Source organism: Mandrillus leucophaeus, unplaced genomic scaffold, assembly GCF_000951045.1.
Source record: "Mandrillus leucophaeus isolate KB7577 unplaced genomic scaffold, Mleu.le_1.0 Scaffold181, whole genome shotgun sequence".
NCBI lineage: Eukaryota > Metazoa > Chordata > Mammalia > Primates > Cercopithecidae > Mandrillus > Mandrillus leucophaeus.
Genome location: NW_012101821.1, coordinates 3070129 through 3087077, shown reverse-complemented (window position 1 = coordinate 3087077; position 16949 = coordinate 3070129). Strand labels below are relative to the sequence as shown.

The window sequence follows — 16949 nt, the reverse complement described above, 5'->3', positions numbered from 1 at the left end:
TAAAAGATACATAGGTTGCATGACACGTTGATACTATTTGTTTAAAAACAAATGGTATACACTGTTAATTAAATGCTAGCAGAAAATTTTTGAAAATTTTTCAAAATTTTTTTCAAAAATAAACATATACTTTGATCCCATGCTGGAAAAACCTGTATTTGTAGACTTATTTAAAATATAAAGCTAAACTTTGAAGGCAATAAATCACAAAATCTTTAAATATAAATATTAGATGTATCTTTATGATTTCTGCAGTTTTGGTGTTGGTGGGGGATGCAGGTTATCAGCTATTTGAGCCTTCACAGGGTTAATTAATGCCTGCTTTAATAATAACTTAAATCATAATGAAAATTTATGTTTCCATGTGGTCCATTTTGACACAGACCAAGTTATCACACTGAGATTTATCATAGCAGGAATGTTTTGAAAATAAATTTTTAAAAATACCTAATTCGTAATGAGCTAAATTTCATTTGTAATGTTGCTTTCATAATTTATTTGGTATATGTTTATTTTCTGACAATATTTATTGAGTAGGAATACCGTTGTGAGTAGTTGAGATGTAGCCAGCATCTTTCCCTTTATTTTTCTCAATAACCTAGCTTCCTCTTGTGAACTAATATCTTACACACACACACATAAAAAAGGGCTTTGCCTTTTTCCATGGGTGAAGCATAAAACCTGACTTACATGTATCAGTCCAGTATACTCCTTTATCAAATGACTTTACTAAAGGTAACTTCCATTGTCTTAGGAATTTTAGAAATTAGTTTTTTTTCTCTTTCTCTCCATCACAGGGTTAAAGAAACAAAACCTAGAATAGTTTTCATTATTTGCTGCCATGCAGAACATAAAGCTGAGGGGTTAGAGCCAAGAAACATCCTAGGGAAATTGATCTAAATCCTAATCACATCTATTGCTAAGTCAACATTAACTCTTGGCATTGTTAATCATGTAACATAATAATTTTTCTGCAATTTATTTTTCCAATTTGAGTCAGATCTGCAGTTACTTGTAAAGAAGTATACAACATATAGGGCATTTGTTACCAGGAGTGGGGTTACAGGTAATGGGCTAGAATAGTTTTTAAAAAAGAACTCTGTCATACGAGAAGGTAAAAATCTTTGTTCTTCAGTTGAATAACAGTTGGTTTACTTTGGACCTTACAGCACGTGCTACCAATATTACAGTATTCAGTAACTGAAAAAAAAAAAAAATAGGTAAGATGATGGAGTCTATACGAAAAAAAAAAAAAAAGATGAAATATTGCTTTGATATTTACTTCTGAAAACAGACAGAAAGGAATGTTTTACCAAGAGTGGCTCTTCCGTCTGTGATCTGTAACAAAAGTATTACACTTAATTTTGAGGGTCCTCCATGCTTGGGAGAGTTGAATTACTTAAACCAAAGAGAGAGCTGGCTATAAAATATTCAGAGATGAGAGACATAGTAGGAGAAAATATAAAGGAATAGGAAATATATGGCCTTCCCCTAGCATATTTGTAAAGTATTGTCTTACTGAAAAATTATATAAATACATTATGGAAATAAAACTGAAATAAGGATTGAGAGGCAATATGTATAAATACTCACCCACTAATTCCCATTGTTTCTATTGGCTTCTGCAAAGATACAGATTATACATACATGTGTATGTAAATAATCTTCAAAATATGTCTTATACACATAAATGTTCCCCAATTAAAGATGAAAACAAGTAATAACAACATTATTTTTCGAAAGTCTTTCATGTGACTATCTAATTTGCAACTTATTGAAGGTTGGTACATGTTTTCCAAATGTAATTAGCTGACATTCTTTTTATACACATGCCAAGTATTATTTTTCAATGTGGTACACAAACAATATTTTTCTAAGATGCTGTGGTTACTGATCTTATAAGGCCTCATTAAGAATCATTTTTAATAAACATATATAAAAAAGACTAAGTCCAATATCCTTTTTAAAGTAATATTTAATTTCATGAATTCCCATTTACAAGTGGAATGGACAGGAATGATTTTAACTCTTCAGTAATATTTTTATATTAATTAATGATTTTTGATGCAATATATATGGCAATAAACCTCCATATGTGTTACCCATTAGTACTGTATTTTTTTTTAAATGGGGATGTAGCACTAATAATCACTACCTGTAAAATAAAGAACATTATTATTTTGGTGATTTTACAAATCTTTTCTGAGTTGTAAATTCTTAAAAAATAAACTCTAACAATTAGAGAATACTATTTGATTTCCACCTTTTTAGTACTTTTACCCCAAAGCAAACATTAAACACATAACCTTGATAGGACAGACTATCTGTCTGGTATTATGAAACACTGGTGGGAATAAGAACTAGTATCATTGATATGCAAAATTGTGTGATTATCTCTGCAAATCATCAGGAAAATGTTGAAAGGTTAAAAATCAAAACAAAATATAGTGGTGATCCCCAAAACTATTTTGACATTATTTTGACGATTACTAATTAAATCTCAACCAAAATCTTTTTTTCCCATTCATAATAATCACCCTACCCTCAAATGTCTTTAAAAAATACATGAAACAGTTCAATAACAAAAACCAAAGAGCACGAACTATTTTCAAAAACAGAAAAATCTCTAGTGCAGAAAGAAATCTCAAAGAGCAGATTCCTTTGCAGACGTTAATCAATGCGCTTGCAAATATTATGAAGATTTCTCTTTCCTCTTTGGCAGACAGTCTACTCTATTTGAAGTTTCCATTCCCACTCCGTTTTCTGTTCTTTTTTTAGAAGATCTTGACCGTTTCTTCTTCATACATGAGGCCTGAATATTAGAATCTTCTATCCACCTCTGAAGCCGGAGAGTAATTAAGTTCCATGTTACATAGGCTTGGATCGTGCAACTGGACGACAGAACAGCAATTTTAGCTGCCAACACATTTACATTTCCAGTAATGGCATCAGGATTCTGATTCTGCGATCCAGCCAGGTGAAACCCAACAGTGAGTACGGAAACAATTAAAGTCATAAGTCTACCCAAGATAAACACAATGGCCCACAGAGACATGCCTTTCTGGTACTTTTCATCACTAAAGTAAAACAGGCCGCACATGTGGGAAAGTAATTCAACAAAATAATGCAGTACCAAAAGAAGAAGTCCCAAATGATTCAAGTACAACAGATAAGCTCCAGTAATGTGAAAGAGGTGAAGACCAATGTAGACAAGTTGACGAGGGATGTCCTGTTTTCTGATTTTCTGGAAGTAGAGTTCAGGAAGAGCATGAAACCAGTAAGCCAATTGGGATATGTAGAAAAACTTCATTTGAAATGTCATCATGCGATGGGGATGAGCCCTCCATATGAGAGTTGGGTCTGACAGGCAGTTTTCAGAAATTAAAATGAATGTGCCCCAAATACAAGAAAAAAAGTAGAACACACTAAACTGACCAGATTCATTAAACTTGTTTTGTTTCGCTTTGGTGAACTGCATTCTCCTGTTAATTTTATCCAACACATATTCCTGAATTGTGGCATGAATAATGATTGCCACCAGCATGTAGAAGAAAACCGTGGCCAAATCTTTGACACCATAATAATAGAGGGACTTTGATCCCGTGGCTGGTTCCTCTGCTGCAGGGACAGCAACACTGTGTTGAAGAGTGAGAAACACTATGGATGCTTCTGCTGTTCCCTCGAACACAAGCCCCAGCAGGAAGAACATCCCCACGCAGGAGACGATGTCCGCATGATTCTGCAGGATGAATTCCTGGCTCAGAACTGGGGGGTTCCTGGCGCTCTTCTTACGGAGCCCCATGGTGGCGCTTCCCGGATACTCACCGGCAAGCCGCAGCTGCCTCCCCCTGGCTGCTCCTCACAGCGCCGCCGCCACGGTAGCGGCTCCGGGGGCTCCACTTCCCATCCTGAAGTCAGTCCCGGGTCGCCGCGGCCGCCCAGAAAAAAAAAATAAATCAAAGGCGAGGGCCGAGTGGAGCTGAGCATGCGCACCAGGGGGACGGCGGAGGCAGGGAAGGAAATCGAGCGCCGCGCCCCTACCCGGCGCCAGGCCCGGGGTTGAGAGCGGTGATCTTCAACGTTGATCGTCGCTTCTTCAAACTCGCTGCCATCGTCAAGATGCTCCTGAATTCTTTTTTCAGTGGCATCTTCATTAGTAATCATGATAAACCTATAGAGCTCTGGTTATTCTTCAGATCATTAATTGTAACAACAATAGCATAATAATAACAGCAAACTCCCAGTACTACTAATCAGTTGCTGTGCTAAGCATTTTATTTATATTTATGAATTTAACTTTCCTGAAACACCCAATGAGGTAGATACTGTGATAATCTCCCCTCCTCCACCCCTTTTCAAGAGACAAAATACTGAGGCACAGAGAGGTTAAGTAACATGGCCAAATTCACATCCCTAGTAAGTGTTAGAGCAAAGATTTAAATCCAGTCTGGCTCCAGAGAGCGTGCTTTTCACTATTACGCTGTACTGCCTCTTACTGTAAATCAATTATACCTGGAAATATTTACTGGGTCAACAATATAGCATGTTAAAACTAGTGCCCCTATTTACAATAATAGTAATGTTTGCAATGATAACGTCTAGCCAGTATTTTGAAAGACTGAGTGACAGAAGGAGAGAAGTATTAGTTCATGGAAAGGTCTTTTGGCTACAAAGCTCAAAACCGAATCTCTTCATTACAACAGATAAGAACCTCATATGTCATTTGTGTAGGTTTTGCATATATAACTTTGCCAAAATTTACATTTCAAAAACAGCTTCTTCCTTAGCGCTATTATCTTTCTCAATTCAAATTTCATGTCAGTCTTCGAATTTCTCCTTCAATGCAGAGTGATTTTCTTGTTTCTTCTGTGTCTCAAGAGATTACAGTCATTTCTGATAGACTTAAGATTTGAAGTTCATAATACACATTTTAGAAGAAAAATTGCCACAGGATTTAACGAATAAAGCATGGAGTATATTTAGGCTGTCCCATTGCCTTTTATCATTGTTTCTCTGTATCCTATACACTGGTAATAGATGCAAACCAAATTGTGTCATTACTTTTATGATGCTGAACAAAGTCCTCTGATCGATGGAAAGTGCACCTGCATTTCCCAGAACAGTCAAATTATTGCATATAGAATTGTTGTGGAAGGTGTTCCTGAGATAAGGAAATTACCTACATATTTTTCCACTGCAAGAATTCACTATTTCTTGAAGGATTCCTCATTGAATAGTACATTTTTTTGAGGGTTCACTGTATTCTTTGTTTTCCTAGCTTTTTCTCAGTTCTTGACTCTGAACTAAATCATCGAGGAATAAAGGTCTAAAAATTAGGGCACCAAGAAATTAAAAAAAAAAAAATCAAACTTGTGGATAGCAGTCCTTAGGAATCAAATACAAGAACAGTGCCTTGAGGGGACTGTCAAGACTTTATTCAAGAAAGTAGCTATTTACCTTTTTGAGACAAATTATAATTTTAAATATATAATTCATTATAGACATAAACAATGTGACTGTGATCATTTTGTGGCACAGTAATTAAATATAAAAATTACTTGTTTAATTTCTGAATTTGTATTTGGCATACAGACCTCCCAACATTACTTGTACGAATAGGTAGATTTCAACCTAAGAAAAAAATTCACATATCAAAGTGAACAATGCACATATTTGTATATACATGTTAAATGTTATTTTGCTATTAAGGGAAAAAAAGCAATTATGGGCTAGTTTAAAATTATCTCTGGACTTAAAAAAATAAGCTTTTTTTTTTCTCTTTCTACTTGCTTTTCCTGTAGAGGAACTTTCTTCAGCGTATCATCTCTCCCTTTGTTGAGCTTATAACACCAAATGATTCCCCGTATTGTAAAATTTTAATTTAAATTTTACATTTAATGTAGTCTAAGTGTTTGAATTTTAGATTCAGATTTCACCAAAATATCCTCATAAAACATAAAATGTCATATTAATGGAATATATAAAGGTATTTCAGTAATATTTTATGATATTTGATTCCCTTGGTTTTCTTGGCATTTTTATTTGACAAAGAATAAACTGTATATAGGAACATTTTCAAAAATTATAACACCACTATGATTATTAAATCATATAGTATATTTTCTGGGTATTCTTCCTTTATGAACAGCTCTATGTCTATGGTACAGATAATTATTAAAATTCAACTGGAGACTTCTACTTCCACCTATAAAGTAGTAACTGTGTTTGAACTTTCACTCCTGTTGTAAGTAACTTTAACACTGGACAAAATATATGAAATAACTCTTTTCAAATAGTTCAAAACACACAGCATAGGACTATGATCTGTGAGAGAAGGCAGACAAATGAGATGAGTCCGATAATTGTCCTGATTTTCTCCTGGAAGCATTTTCCAAACCAGCCTGCAGGAAAGGAAAACCCAAAAGCTCCATGCTTTTGCTGATTTGAGGAGAGAGAAATTAGGAAAAGCTGAGGTCCCTGAAATTTGCTGGACAGAGTAATTGTGCAGAGAAAGTTAGGTGGTTAAACGAATTCCAGAAATTTGCATACGTGTTCCCTAGATTCTGCTACTAATATTAAGTCGTGCATGTATAGGGTTAAAATGCATAACTCCAAGTGAAAAATAATGGAGCGATTGTGAATTGAAATTTCCCAAGACTTCGCATAGGACTTGGAAACTTTCAAAATTGGAACAGCCAGAAAGTAGAATCCGCATTGAACACTTGTGACATTCAAACAAGATCCAAGAAAAGCTACACTGTTTTAAGTAAGGCTAAACTTGCCCCAAGGAAAAAGCTAATTCATGCTCATAAACACAAAGTTTATAAGAAGCTTTGAAAAGGTTAAGGTACTCTAGGACTGTCTACCAGAATGCCTACTTGTGGCCTCTGAGTGCATTGTTGGCATTTTCATGAAAGGGTGGCTTAATCCTCCAAAAGTGGGATTTCTAGCAAACAAGACAGAAACTGCATGGCCTTTTATGACCTAATATTAGAAGTCATATTATATAATTTTCAATATCAAGGTAGGCACAACCTGTTTCACTTCAAGGTGGGGTGAGGATGGAGGGGAGGGTGTGGACCATACGCATCACCTTTTAATGAGAAATATACCTAATATTTGCTAATTTTTAAAATAGCCACATCCTTTCCATTGGGAATAAATTTTGTTTCCTCTGACATGAAATATACACTATTTCCTTCCAATGCAAACAATAGTCTTATGTCGATATAGCATCAGGTTCAGTCTTCTTACCCAGGTTATTTTTGTAAGCTAAATTAGATCTAGGAGCTGATAAAGGAAAGTCCTCTCCTTTGTTGCAGTTACTCTTGGTCTGAAGTCTTGTGAACTAAAAGAAAAAGATTTCTGGCTCCCACACACCCAAAGCGTAGGAAAAATGCAATAGACACTTCCATCTAGGAGTGACAAAATGGGATGCAAACAGCAGTCAAAAATCAATAATAACTATAAGATACATCCAGGTAAAGTCCCTAGATTTTGGTTTGAGTCCAATCTTCCTTTCTAGGAAATGGTGGAAGATTTTTTCCCTAAAACATGGATTAAATATTATAAGTTGATTTGTTTCTGTTTGTTGACTTGCGTATATTAAAAGATAAAAGACACTAGAAGCCAAATAGTGTTAACATAATACTGTTAATCTTTGTCTTTGTCATGTAATAGTCATTGATTATAGAATTAATTATGGAGTATTAATTAACACATTAATACTTCAAGGAATTAACATTGCATAAATAAGTTTACAGGTGGAATCCACAGAACAACATATGAATCAGTTTCTGATTATCCTCAATCTTTGCTCGGTCTCATGTATTCAGATGATTGCCAGGCACTGGTGGAATTATGTATTTAAAATGTTATATTCACTTTGTTATAGGAAACATTTGACTTGAAAACATCAGTAAAAGTTCTCACTATAATTAAGGTACTGTATTTCAAATAGATGTTAATAATTAGTGCTTGCTGTTAGCTATGCAATACAACCTTTTGATATCTGTATTTTATCTCCAACATTATTATTTATATGAATAGCATAGCTATAGAAACCTCTTTTAAATTATTTATGTGTCTTTTTAAATAATTACCTTAAAGGTATAAACTGACATTGATTCCGATTTTGCTAAAATAGTAAAGTACAGTAGAAACTTTATAATATAGAGGTAGCCTCACTTTTCAATATTTTTATATCTAAGAATAATATATACGTGTATACCTCTATAATACCAAACTTTTAATAACTTAAATTTGGATTATTCAATTAATTAAATTGAACATTAATATTCCAGAATTCAGTTGCATTTGAAGATGCAAGAAATGTTGAAAAAGAACTACTTCAAAATATCAGACCCAAGTCTGATTTTTAAATCGATGTTCATAATTAGCATTTATAATTGACTGAGTTCACCAAATGCGTAGCTCAATTAAGCAAAAAAATATAGTTTATCTTGTGCATGAAATTACAAAGTCTCTTGGGATTTGACCGACTTAAAGTTTTAAATAATTTAATTAAAGATATATTTATTATTTCAAAGTCATTTTTATAATTGATAAGCCATGTTAAAACATGAGCTTTTAGAAGAACGCACACTATGCACTATGGCTAAATATTTAATGTAATAAGGAAAACTCAAAGTAATATTTACAGCTTTTAGAATGCTTATTTTCCCATGGATTTATTGGAAACCTACCAAGAAAAAATATGAAGCACTATCTAAGGGTAAACTTCTGGAACAGGTTAATAGTGTCAGTCTACCACTAAAATGTAAGAATTGATAAAATTAAAATCAACATTTAGTAACTTGTTTTTTCAATTGCCCCTTTTAAGGGTGAAAATAAACCTTATACCCATCCTCATGGAGCTTACATAATAATCAGGGAGAAATAGAGGACACAAACAGTACAAATATATGTGTTTGCAAATAGCCAGTGAAAATTGCTGGGAAGAAAAGGTGGATAAGAAGAGGAAGCATATAATGATAGCTATTTTAGGTAGAGTGGGTAGGGACAGCCACTCTAAATAGGTGATATTTGAATAGAGATGTACAGGAGGTTAGAGAAAACTATACAAATATCTGGAGGGAAACATGCTAGGATGTAGTTAGTTCAAATGTTACCAGGCAAGAGCAAGAATGACTGTCCCGTGAACAGCAAAGGGGCCAGGATGACAAGAATGCAGTAAGGGAGAGGGATAACTGATAAAAGAACCGAGATCATTAGGGTGCATTTTTTATAATGCCTGTAGGCCATAGTTAAGGAATTTAAAGTTTGGTCTAAGGTCTAAACATTTTAAGCATTGTGTTAATGGATTACTTCAGCTATTGCTAGATATACTATTTGTGGAAGGTGCAAAAGTACAAAAAGGCCATTGTATAAATTGTGATTTGCACACATTACACTGAACTGTTGTATTTTTTATTCTATTTTTTTTTAAAACAATCTCTCTCTCTCTCTCTGTTTACATAAAACATTTCTTTGGTTGCTGCCTGTGAAGTAACTGATGAGGAATAGTCCTCTGATTCTACTACTCTTCCAAAATTTCAGTTGTATAATATATATGGCGTGACATATGGTAGAAAAACCACCTTTTACAATTTTTTTACATGTGAAAAACAATGGTGCTGTGTTTCTACTTGGTGTCTAGTAGGAATGTTAAATTAAATTGTAGTCTTGATGATGTCTTCAAAAAATCTACTTCCTCCTTGATGGAATCACTGCCTCCTTAATGATTTATATGGAATTTCAATTTTTTCTTAACTCTCTCAGGGTATATATATATATATATATATATATATATATACACACACACACACTTACACTAAAAAATGAAAGCCAAATGAAAAATAAAGATCATTTGAGCATTATTGTTATCATATTATTATTATACCAATGCTAATATAGATGAAAACATCAATAGTATTTTAACTTTTATCAACTTTCTGACCAAAACAATCCAACTTTAATAAACTATCCATACAGATAAAAATTATCTTAATTCTCATTGGAAATGCCTGCATTCCCTAGTTTTACAGAGAAAAAAAGAATTCTTATAGTTATTTGAATCTTGACAGATTCTCCCTCAAGGTGTGATGATGTAGACCTGCCTAAGGGTCATACAACACTACAGCTACTTTAGTGTTTTCCTAAAGGTAAACTTCCATTGAAATTTTTTATTTCTAATATACTTGCATTTTAGTCTTTGAAACTGTGCTTTAAAACATATGCTCAAAGACTAATAACCCTTATACATGGCTAGTTTATACGATTCATTTAGATAGTGTGGAAATAAAGCATGTGTTTCTCTTTAATTGCTTGGAAATGAATAATAAGTATTAGAAATATTAAAAATTAAATTATAATTGCCCAAATATTTTTGGCAAACTTTAAACAGATGAGGTTTTATACTGTCCCTTCTGTATTTTTTTGTGATGCAGTCTCGCTCTGTCACTGGGTTGGAATGCAGTGGAGTGATCTCAGCTAACTGCAACCTCCGTTGCCCGGGTTCCAGCGATTCTCCTGCCTCACCCTCCCTAGGAGCTGGGACTACAGGTGCACACCACCACGCTCAGCTATTTTTTTGTATTTTTAGTACAGACTGGGTCTCACCATGTTGGCCAGGATGGTCTCGATCTCGTGATCCACCCCCCTCAGCTTCCCAAAGTGTTGGGATTGCAGGCATGAGCTACCGTGCCTGGCCTATACTGTCCTTTCTCTTAATGTTAAAGACCTTGATCATTGGCTGGGTGCAATGGCTCACATGTGTAATCCCAGCATTTCAGGAGGCTGAGACAGGAGGATTGCTTGAGGCCAGGAGTTTGATACCAGCCTAGGCAAGAAAGCAAGCCCCCATCACAATAAAAAATAAAGTTTTAACAAAACTTTTATTATTCAATGGGAAGCTTATTATTTTCAACTTTTCCGTTATTTTGTTTAACACTTGTGGACTATTACTGAATTTTCTCCTCTACAAACTCTTCTGTTGATGCAATAAAAACTCATGTAGGAAAAGTTTTCTCATGCAAATTTCCCAAGACAAGCAAGATTACCAAATGGATTATCAATGACCTTGGATGGAAAGAAATATTAAAATTAATACATTCTTGGGTTTTGAAAATTTATTGTTATGAAATACAATTGATTCCTGTCTCCATATCACATGGAGGAATTGACTATACCTAATCTCTTCACACAAAATTCTCAATTGTATTTTCTCAAGATTTAGATGACATAGTTTTATGTGCTTATTCTGTCCAATGAACAGGCAAGCAGGAAATGATCAAGTGAAACCAAACTCCAGGGAGACTTAGGGAAGTATCTATACATTTGCTATAGATAGAAGGCAACGGGAGTTAGCTTATTAAGAGCTTACTCTGGCCTGCTACTCTGCTCTGGTCTTTGTATATGTATGAAGTCACCTAATTCCCATAACAATTTTTGAGGTAGGAATTATTTACTCCACTTTTTAAAAAATGATGAAACTGAGGCCCACTGAGGATAGCAAATAGCCAGAGTGAAAAAATAGATAGCAAAGCAGGAGCCCCACGTGGTCTGTTTAAATAAGGATGGAGCATATTGTTGCTACAATATCAGTCAGCCAGCTGTGACTATGAAGAGGATATCACATGGCAAAGGGCAGGTAATAGGATGTCAGTGGTTAAGGCTGCTTAGAAGTAAGAGGCTTCAGAGTTACTGGGGAGATGGCAGAGGCACTCATCTCCTGAATCACTTGGAGCCAAAACCAGACTATGGGCAGAGAGTGATCTTCTCTGTGGCATCTTCTCTGTGTGTAATGTGAACTTAAAGGCAAAGCTGGAGAGAGGAGAATGCAGAGGAGGCTGATTTCCCTTGAGCTCTGATACCAAGTGGTTGGGAGGGAGCCATGAGTCTGAACACAGCAGGGAGAACTTGTGCATCTTGATTGGAAATGAAAGCTGCATAATACCATAGTGCCAATCAACTTATTGAAATAAGCCTGAATAACATTATCTCTTGGATATTTATCTGTATGATAGTAAAATGCTTTTCATATTAAAAAGTGATATTTTTCTTTATGTTTAGGCTTTTCAGTAACTATTCATTTTTAGAACAGATTGTTGACAGAGTCTGGTCATATTTATATTTCCTCAAAATTAACAACTGAATTGAATCTCAGATTTTTCATCTTGCATAGATGAATTCATCATCCCTATTGCATAGAATAGTGCCTGGCTCAAAGTTCTTAGTACATGTTGTTGAGTAAATGATATGTAAGTGATGTGTCTAAGAATGTTATTTGCACCTGTGTTTATAATAAAATCCCTGAATAAATAAATATAATTAATTGGTACCACAGTAATTACCAAACCAGGCACAACAGAATATGCTAGTCAGTACATTTTTAGTACTACTATTATAAATTGGGTGGAATATTAGATAGAGGAACTTATGAATAAAACTTTTGCTTACTATGCAAATCTTCTCCATATCCCATGCTATAGGCAGTGAGCTTTGAATTACTTCTCACTGGACGAAATCAGTACTTAACTAGTAGGTCATTACACTTTACATCTAGTGATTTTGAAGCTTTCTCACACTGTGTCAAAATTATCCTCTAAAAATACATATCTTAAATGTATTTTAACCCATATTAATATGTATTTTAGTAACATAAATTAATAACATTAAAAATTACAGTTGAATCATTTGAATACTGCTTCTTAACTTTATTATTATAAAATAAACATTTCCCTAAAATGTTTGTACCTTTTTAGTTCATCTTTTGCTCACAAATACCATGTATTTTTATGTTCACTACAGAAAGTTATAGCCATACACCTAGAAAATATCTTAAAAGTTGTCAAGTACCCTAGAGAGATAAACACTAATAAAATTCATATATATAATGTACATAACATACTAATAGGTCTATATAATATGAAATTGGAATCTTTTTAATTCTGCTTCTTAACTTGAATATTGTAAAATAAACATTTTTATGGGTTATGTTAACATACACACTGTAATAATGGAAAATACTTATGAATGTATAATTTTCATATTATTTATTATGTATTTTCTTGTTTTCTATTATAATGAGCTGTAATGCAAAACTCTGTATAAAATTTTCCTAAATTAATGATTAATTTTCTTTTAAATGCTTGTAAAATATTTCTTGCCTGCAAAAAAAATGAACAGTATAAGGTTTGACTGTTTATGTTCCTCCAAAATTTATGTAGAAATGGAATTTCAATTGTGGGATGGTATTAAGACATGAGGCCTTTTGGGAAGTAATTAAGTTATGAGGGATCTGCTCTTGTGAGTGGGATTAGTGACCTTATAAAAGAGTCTTTAGAGAGCCGTCTGAGCATTCTCTCTCTTCAACTACGAGAGGCTATAGTGCTTTTGCTCTCCAAAGGACACGCAACAAGGCTCTATCTTGGAAGCAAAGAACAAGACTGTACCAGATACTACATTTGTTGGCACCTTGACCTTGGATTTCCCATCCTCCAGAACTATGAGAAATAAGTGTTCATTATTTATTAATTATCTAGTTTAATGTATTTTGTTGTTTTAGTAGTAGGAATGGACTAAGGCAATATATAATAAACACTTACGTTCCCAGCTCACAGATTAATTTTTTTTAACATTCTGATATATATTTGTGATCATTTGTTTAGGAGCTATGACATGGACTCAGTTTAAATCCTTCCTAACATAATCAATGTATAGTGTTTTTGATATTTTTAAGTGTCACGTGTATAACATACTATGTTATTTTACAATTTTTCTCAACATTTATTTATATAAATAAAAATATATCGGTTCATTCTCATTTTAAACTACTACTGAAATATATGATGTATGTAATTTACTTCAAGTACAAGAATTGACAGCTATTTTCATGAAACCACTTTACTGTATGATTTGGTTACAGTTAGCCAACAGATGCATGTGGGTGAGAAGAAATCACTCCTCTCAGTATATTGCGGTAGTCAGGCATGTTGACAGACAAATATGGAAGTGCCCAGAAGTATCCAACATCCAGCTTTTTTCTTCCCACTTACTATTCCCACCAACCAGTAGCATTTTTGAGCCAACCCTCAAGCATTTCACTGCAATTTTCTTAGCAATGACAGCAGCCACATACCGCTCTATGAGCTCTCTCTTTGTTGCTTTTTGGTGGTCAGACATAAAAAGAAACAAACCAACAAAAGTCTGGAATTTTCCTGTTAGTTCCAACCAACCAACTTACACAAATGTTATTGTTGGTGACTTTCTCTGTTGCTCCAAATCCCTTATATACTCTATGCCTTAAGTTCTCCAGATATTTCTATATTTATGTAAGCTCTAATTTCTGTTGCAAGTAATCTGTTCCAGTCAACATTTAATTTGCTCTATTTTTTAAAACGCTGACTGATATGCCATTTATAGCTAAGTATGTACCATTTATGGATGTCCTTTCTATATTATCTCATCCTGGTTTCTATATATAGGCATAATCTTATAAAAATAGATTTTTTTTACAATAAACCATGATGGAATAAAATCACATTTTTACCGAAATTATAATGTGGATAAATTCATTAACATTATTTTTTTATTTTTAGTGAATCTAAATTACTAAAAAGCAACAAATGTTACAACATCTCCTCGCCTTTCTTCCCATTATTACCAGCACCTTATGCAGTGATTTCATAATTCTAATTCATATCATTGTCTAACGGAGTATATGTCCACTATATAAACACATCATGCAGATACCAGCCAAACTACTGAAATGATCCATCATTCAACATTACTTAATAACTAAGAAAAAAATTGTATTTTTAAATTAGAAATTTCAATAATAGTCTTTTAAAGATAATGGTCTTTTAAAGTTTTTAAAAATCCAATATATATTCTTGAATTGAGATGAAATTCTAATGCCATAAAATTCTCTTTTGAAGTCTTTAATTCAGTGGATTTTAGCATGATTACAGAGATGTGTAACCATCACCACTACCTAATTTTTGAATATATTCATCATCGCCCCCTTCAAAACTCCATATACAATGGCAGCCCTCTTCATTTGTCACTCCCATCAGCCCCTTATAATCATAATCCATAAACATATTATTTATATCCTGAGTGGCTGCATTTGGTATTTGGTCATCTTAATAACAAAGGAAGGAAAATAATTCAATCATTTATGTATATATAGACTTTGGACACTTTATAGAATCATATAATATAGATTAAACTATAGGTAAAAAATACAGAGAAAGTAGCAGGATAATAGTAGAGATTTACCAACTTTGGTTCTGAAAATTCTGAATACTAATATCTATATACCATGACCACTGAGTGTGACTGCTTGCAAAATTGGCAACAAATGTCTTCATGTCCTTCCATCAAGAAGCAGAGTTAACTTCTCACAATATTTGGTTCTGGGACGGGATGACATTCAAGTTCTAATAGTGGACCACAAGAAGATTTGTACGCCTCCTCTTGTTCCTCTGCGATTTTGTGGCTCCACGTGAACAAGCCTGATCTAGCCTACTAGAGGGAGAGAGATCATGTGGAGAAGAACTGAAGCACTCTAGACAGTCCCCAGTTGACATGACAACTGAGTGCAGATGCACAAGTGAGCACTGAGAGAGTAGTCATTATTTAGCTATTTAAAAAATGATGTTATAGACATAATTGAATACGTATCTTGATAAACATAAACTTGTAGATTTCTAAGGAACACATCTAGGAGTGGAAGTGTAAGATCTGAGATAATATATTTGTGTAGCTTTAGTAGATAATGTTGAACTATTTTCTGGCTAGGCATGGTGGCTCACACTTGTAATCCCAGCACTTTGGGAGGCGGAGGCAAGTGGATCACCAGAAGTCAGGAGTTCAAGACCAGCCTGGCCAACCTGGTGAAATCCCTTCTCCACTAAAAATACAAAATTAACTGGGCGTGGTGGCACACACGTGTAATCCCAGCTATTAGAGATGCTGAGGCAGGAGAATCACTTGAACCCAGAGGTGGAGGTTGCAGTGAGCCGAGATCACACCATTGCAGTCTAGCCTGGGCAAAAAGTGAAACTCCATCTCAAGACAAAACAAAACAAAAATAAACAAAACAACAATAACAAAAAAAGCTATTTTCCAAAGTGGTTACAATAAAGTATGGTTACCTTGTCCACATTCTCACCAGTAGTTAGTAGAATCAAACATTTTAAAATTTAGCCATTCTTTGACGTTATTTAGTGATTTCTCATTGTCATTTTTACTTTGTTATTTCACATAAGAATAAGTTTTACCAATTAGATTACAATATACTCAGAAAAACGGAGAAATAACAGAATTCCATTTTCACATGCTATAACTTTAAATGCTTACCTCACTTAGTGATCTTTTCCATATCCTTCCTTTCTGCGTTTGAGAGCATGGGATTGTTTATTTCTACTGGCAGACTTATATGATGAGTATAACTAGGGTTAAAAAGCTGCATATACACACACATGCAGAGATACACAGGTGCATTCATTCGTAAATACAGAGCATACACTCATAAATATGTAGTATTAGTAGTTAGCTTTGTTGTTCTATTTATTCCTTTGTCTATGCAAACATATTTATTGAATTTGTTTTTCTGCCAAAGATTCTGTATAGTCTGACATAAATTCTCCGTCGATACTGAGATTACCTTCTGGTAAGTGTCACAGAATACCAAACGCTACCACTATGTAGTGAGAAAAATAGTATAAGGAATGAGAGTATGATAAAACATTATTTAATAGCTAGTTTGGAAAAGAGAGTTACTGATAGAGGTGCTGTTTCACCTGGGAGCTAACTGAAGGATTGATGTTAGCCATTGTATTTTTCCTATTGCTGCTGTAAAAAAGTTACCACACACTTGATGGCTTACACCAACATACAGAAAGTGTATTATCTCACAATTTTCGACGTCGTAAAACTAAAAT

The 16949-nt window shown here is 34.0% G+C and overlaps 1 protein-coding gene across 1 annotated transcript; it reads right to left on the bottom strand.

The window, feature by feature from the left end:
• Positions 1–1957: 1957 nt before the first annotated feature.
• On the bottom strand, positions 1958–4011 carry TRAM1L1 (translocation associated membrane protein 1-like 1). The gene has a single exon (XM_011977611.1). It carries the CDS (start codon positions 3800–3802, stop codon positions 2693–2695), a length of 1110 nt encoding a protein of 369 aa, XP_011833001.1. The 5' UTR covers positions 3803–4011; the 3' UTR covers positions 1958–2692.
• Positions 4012–16949: the final 12938 nt, after the last annotated feature.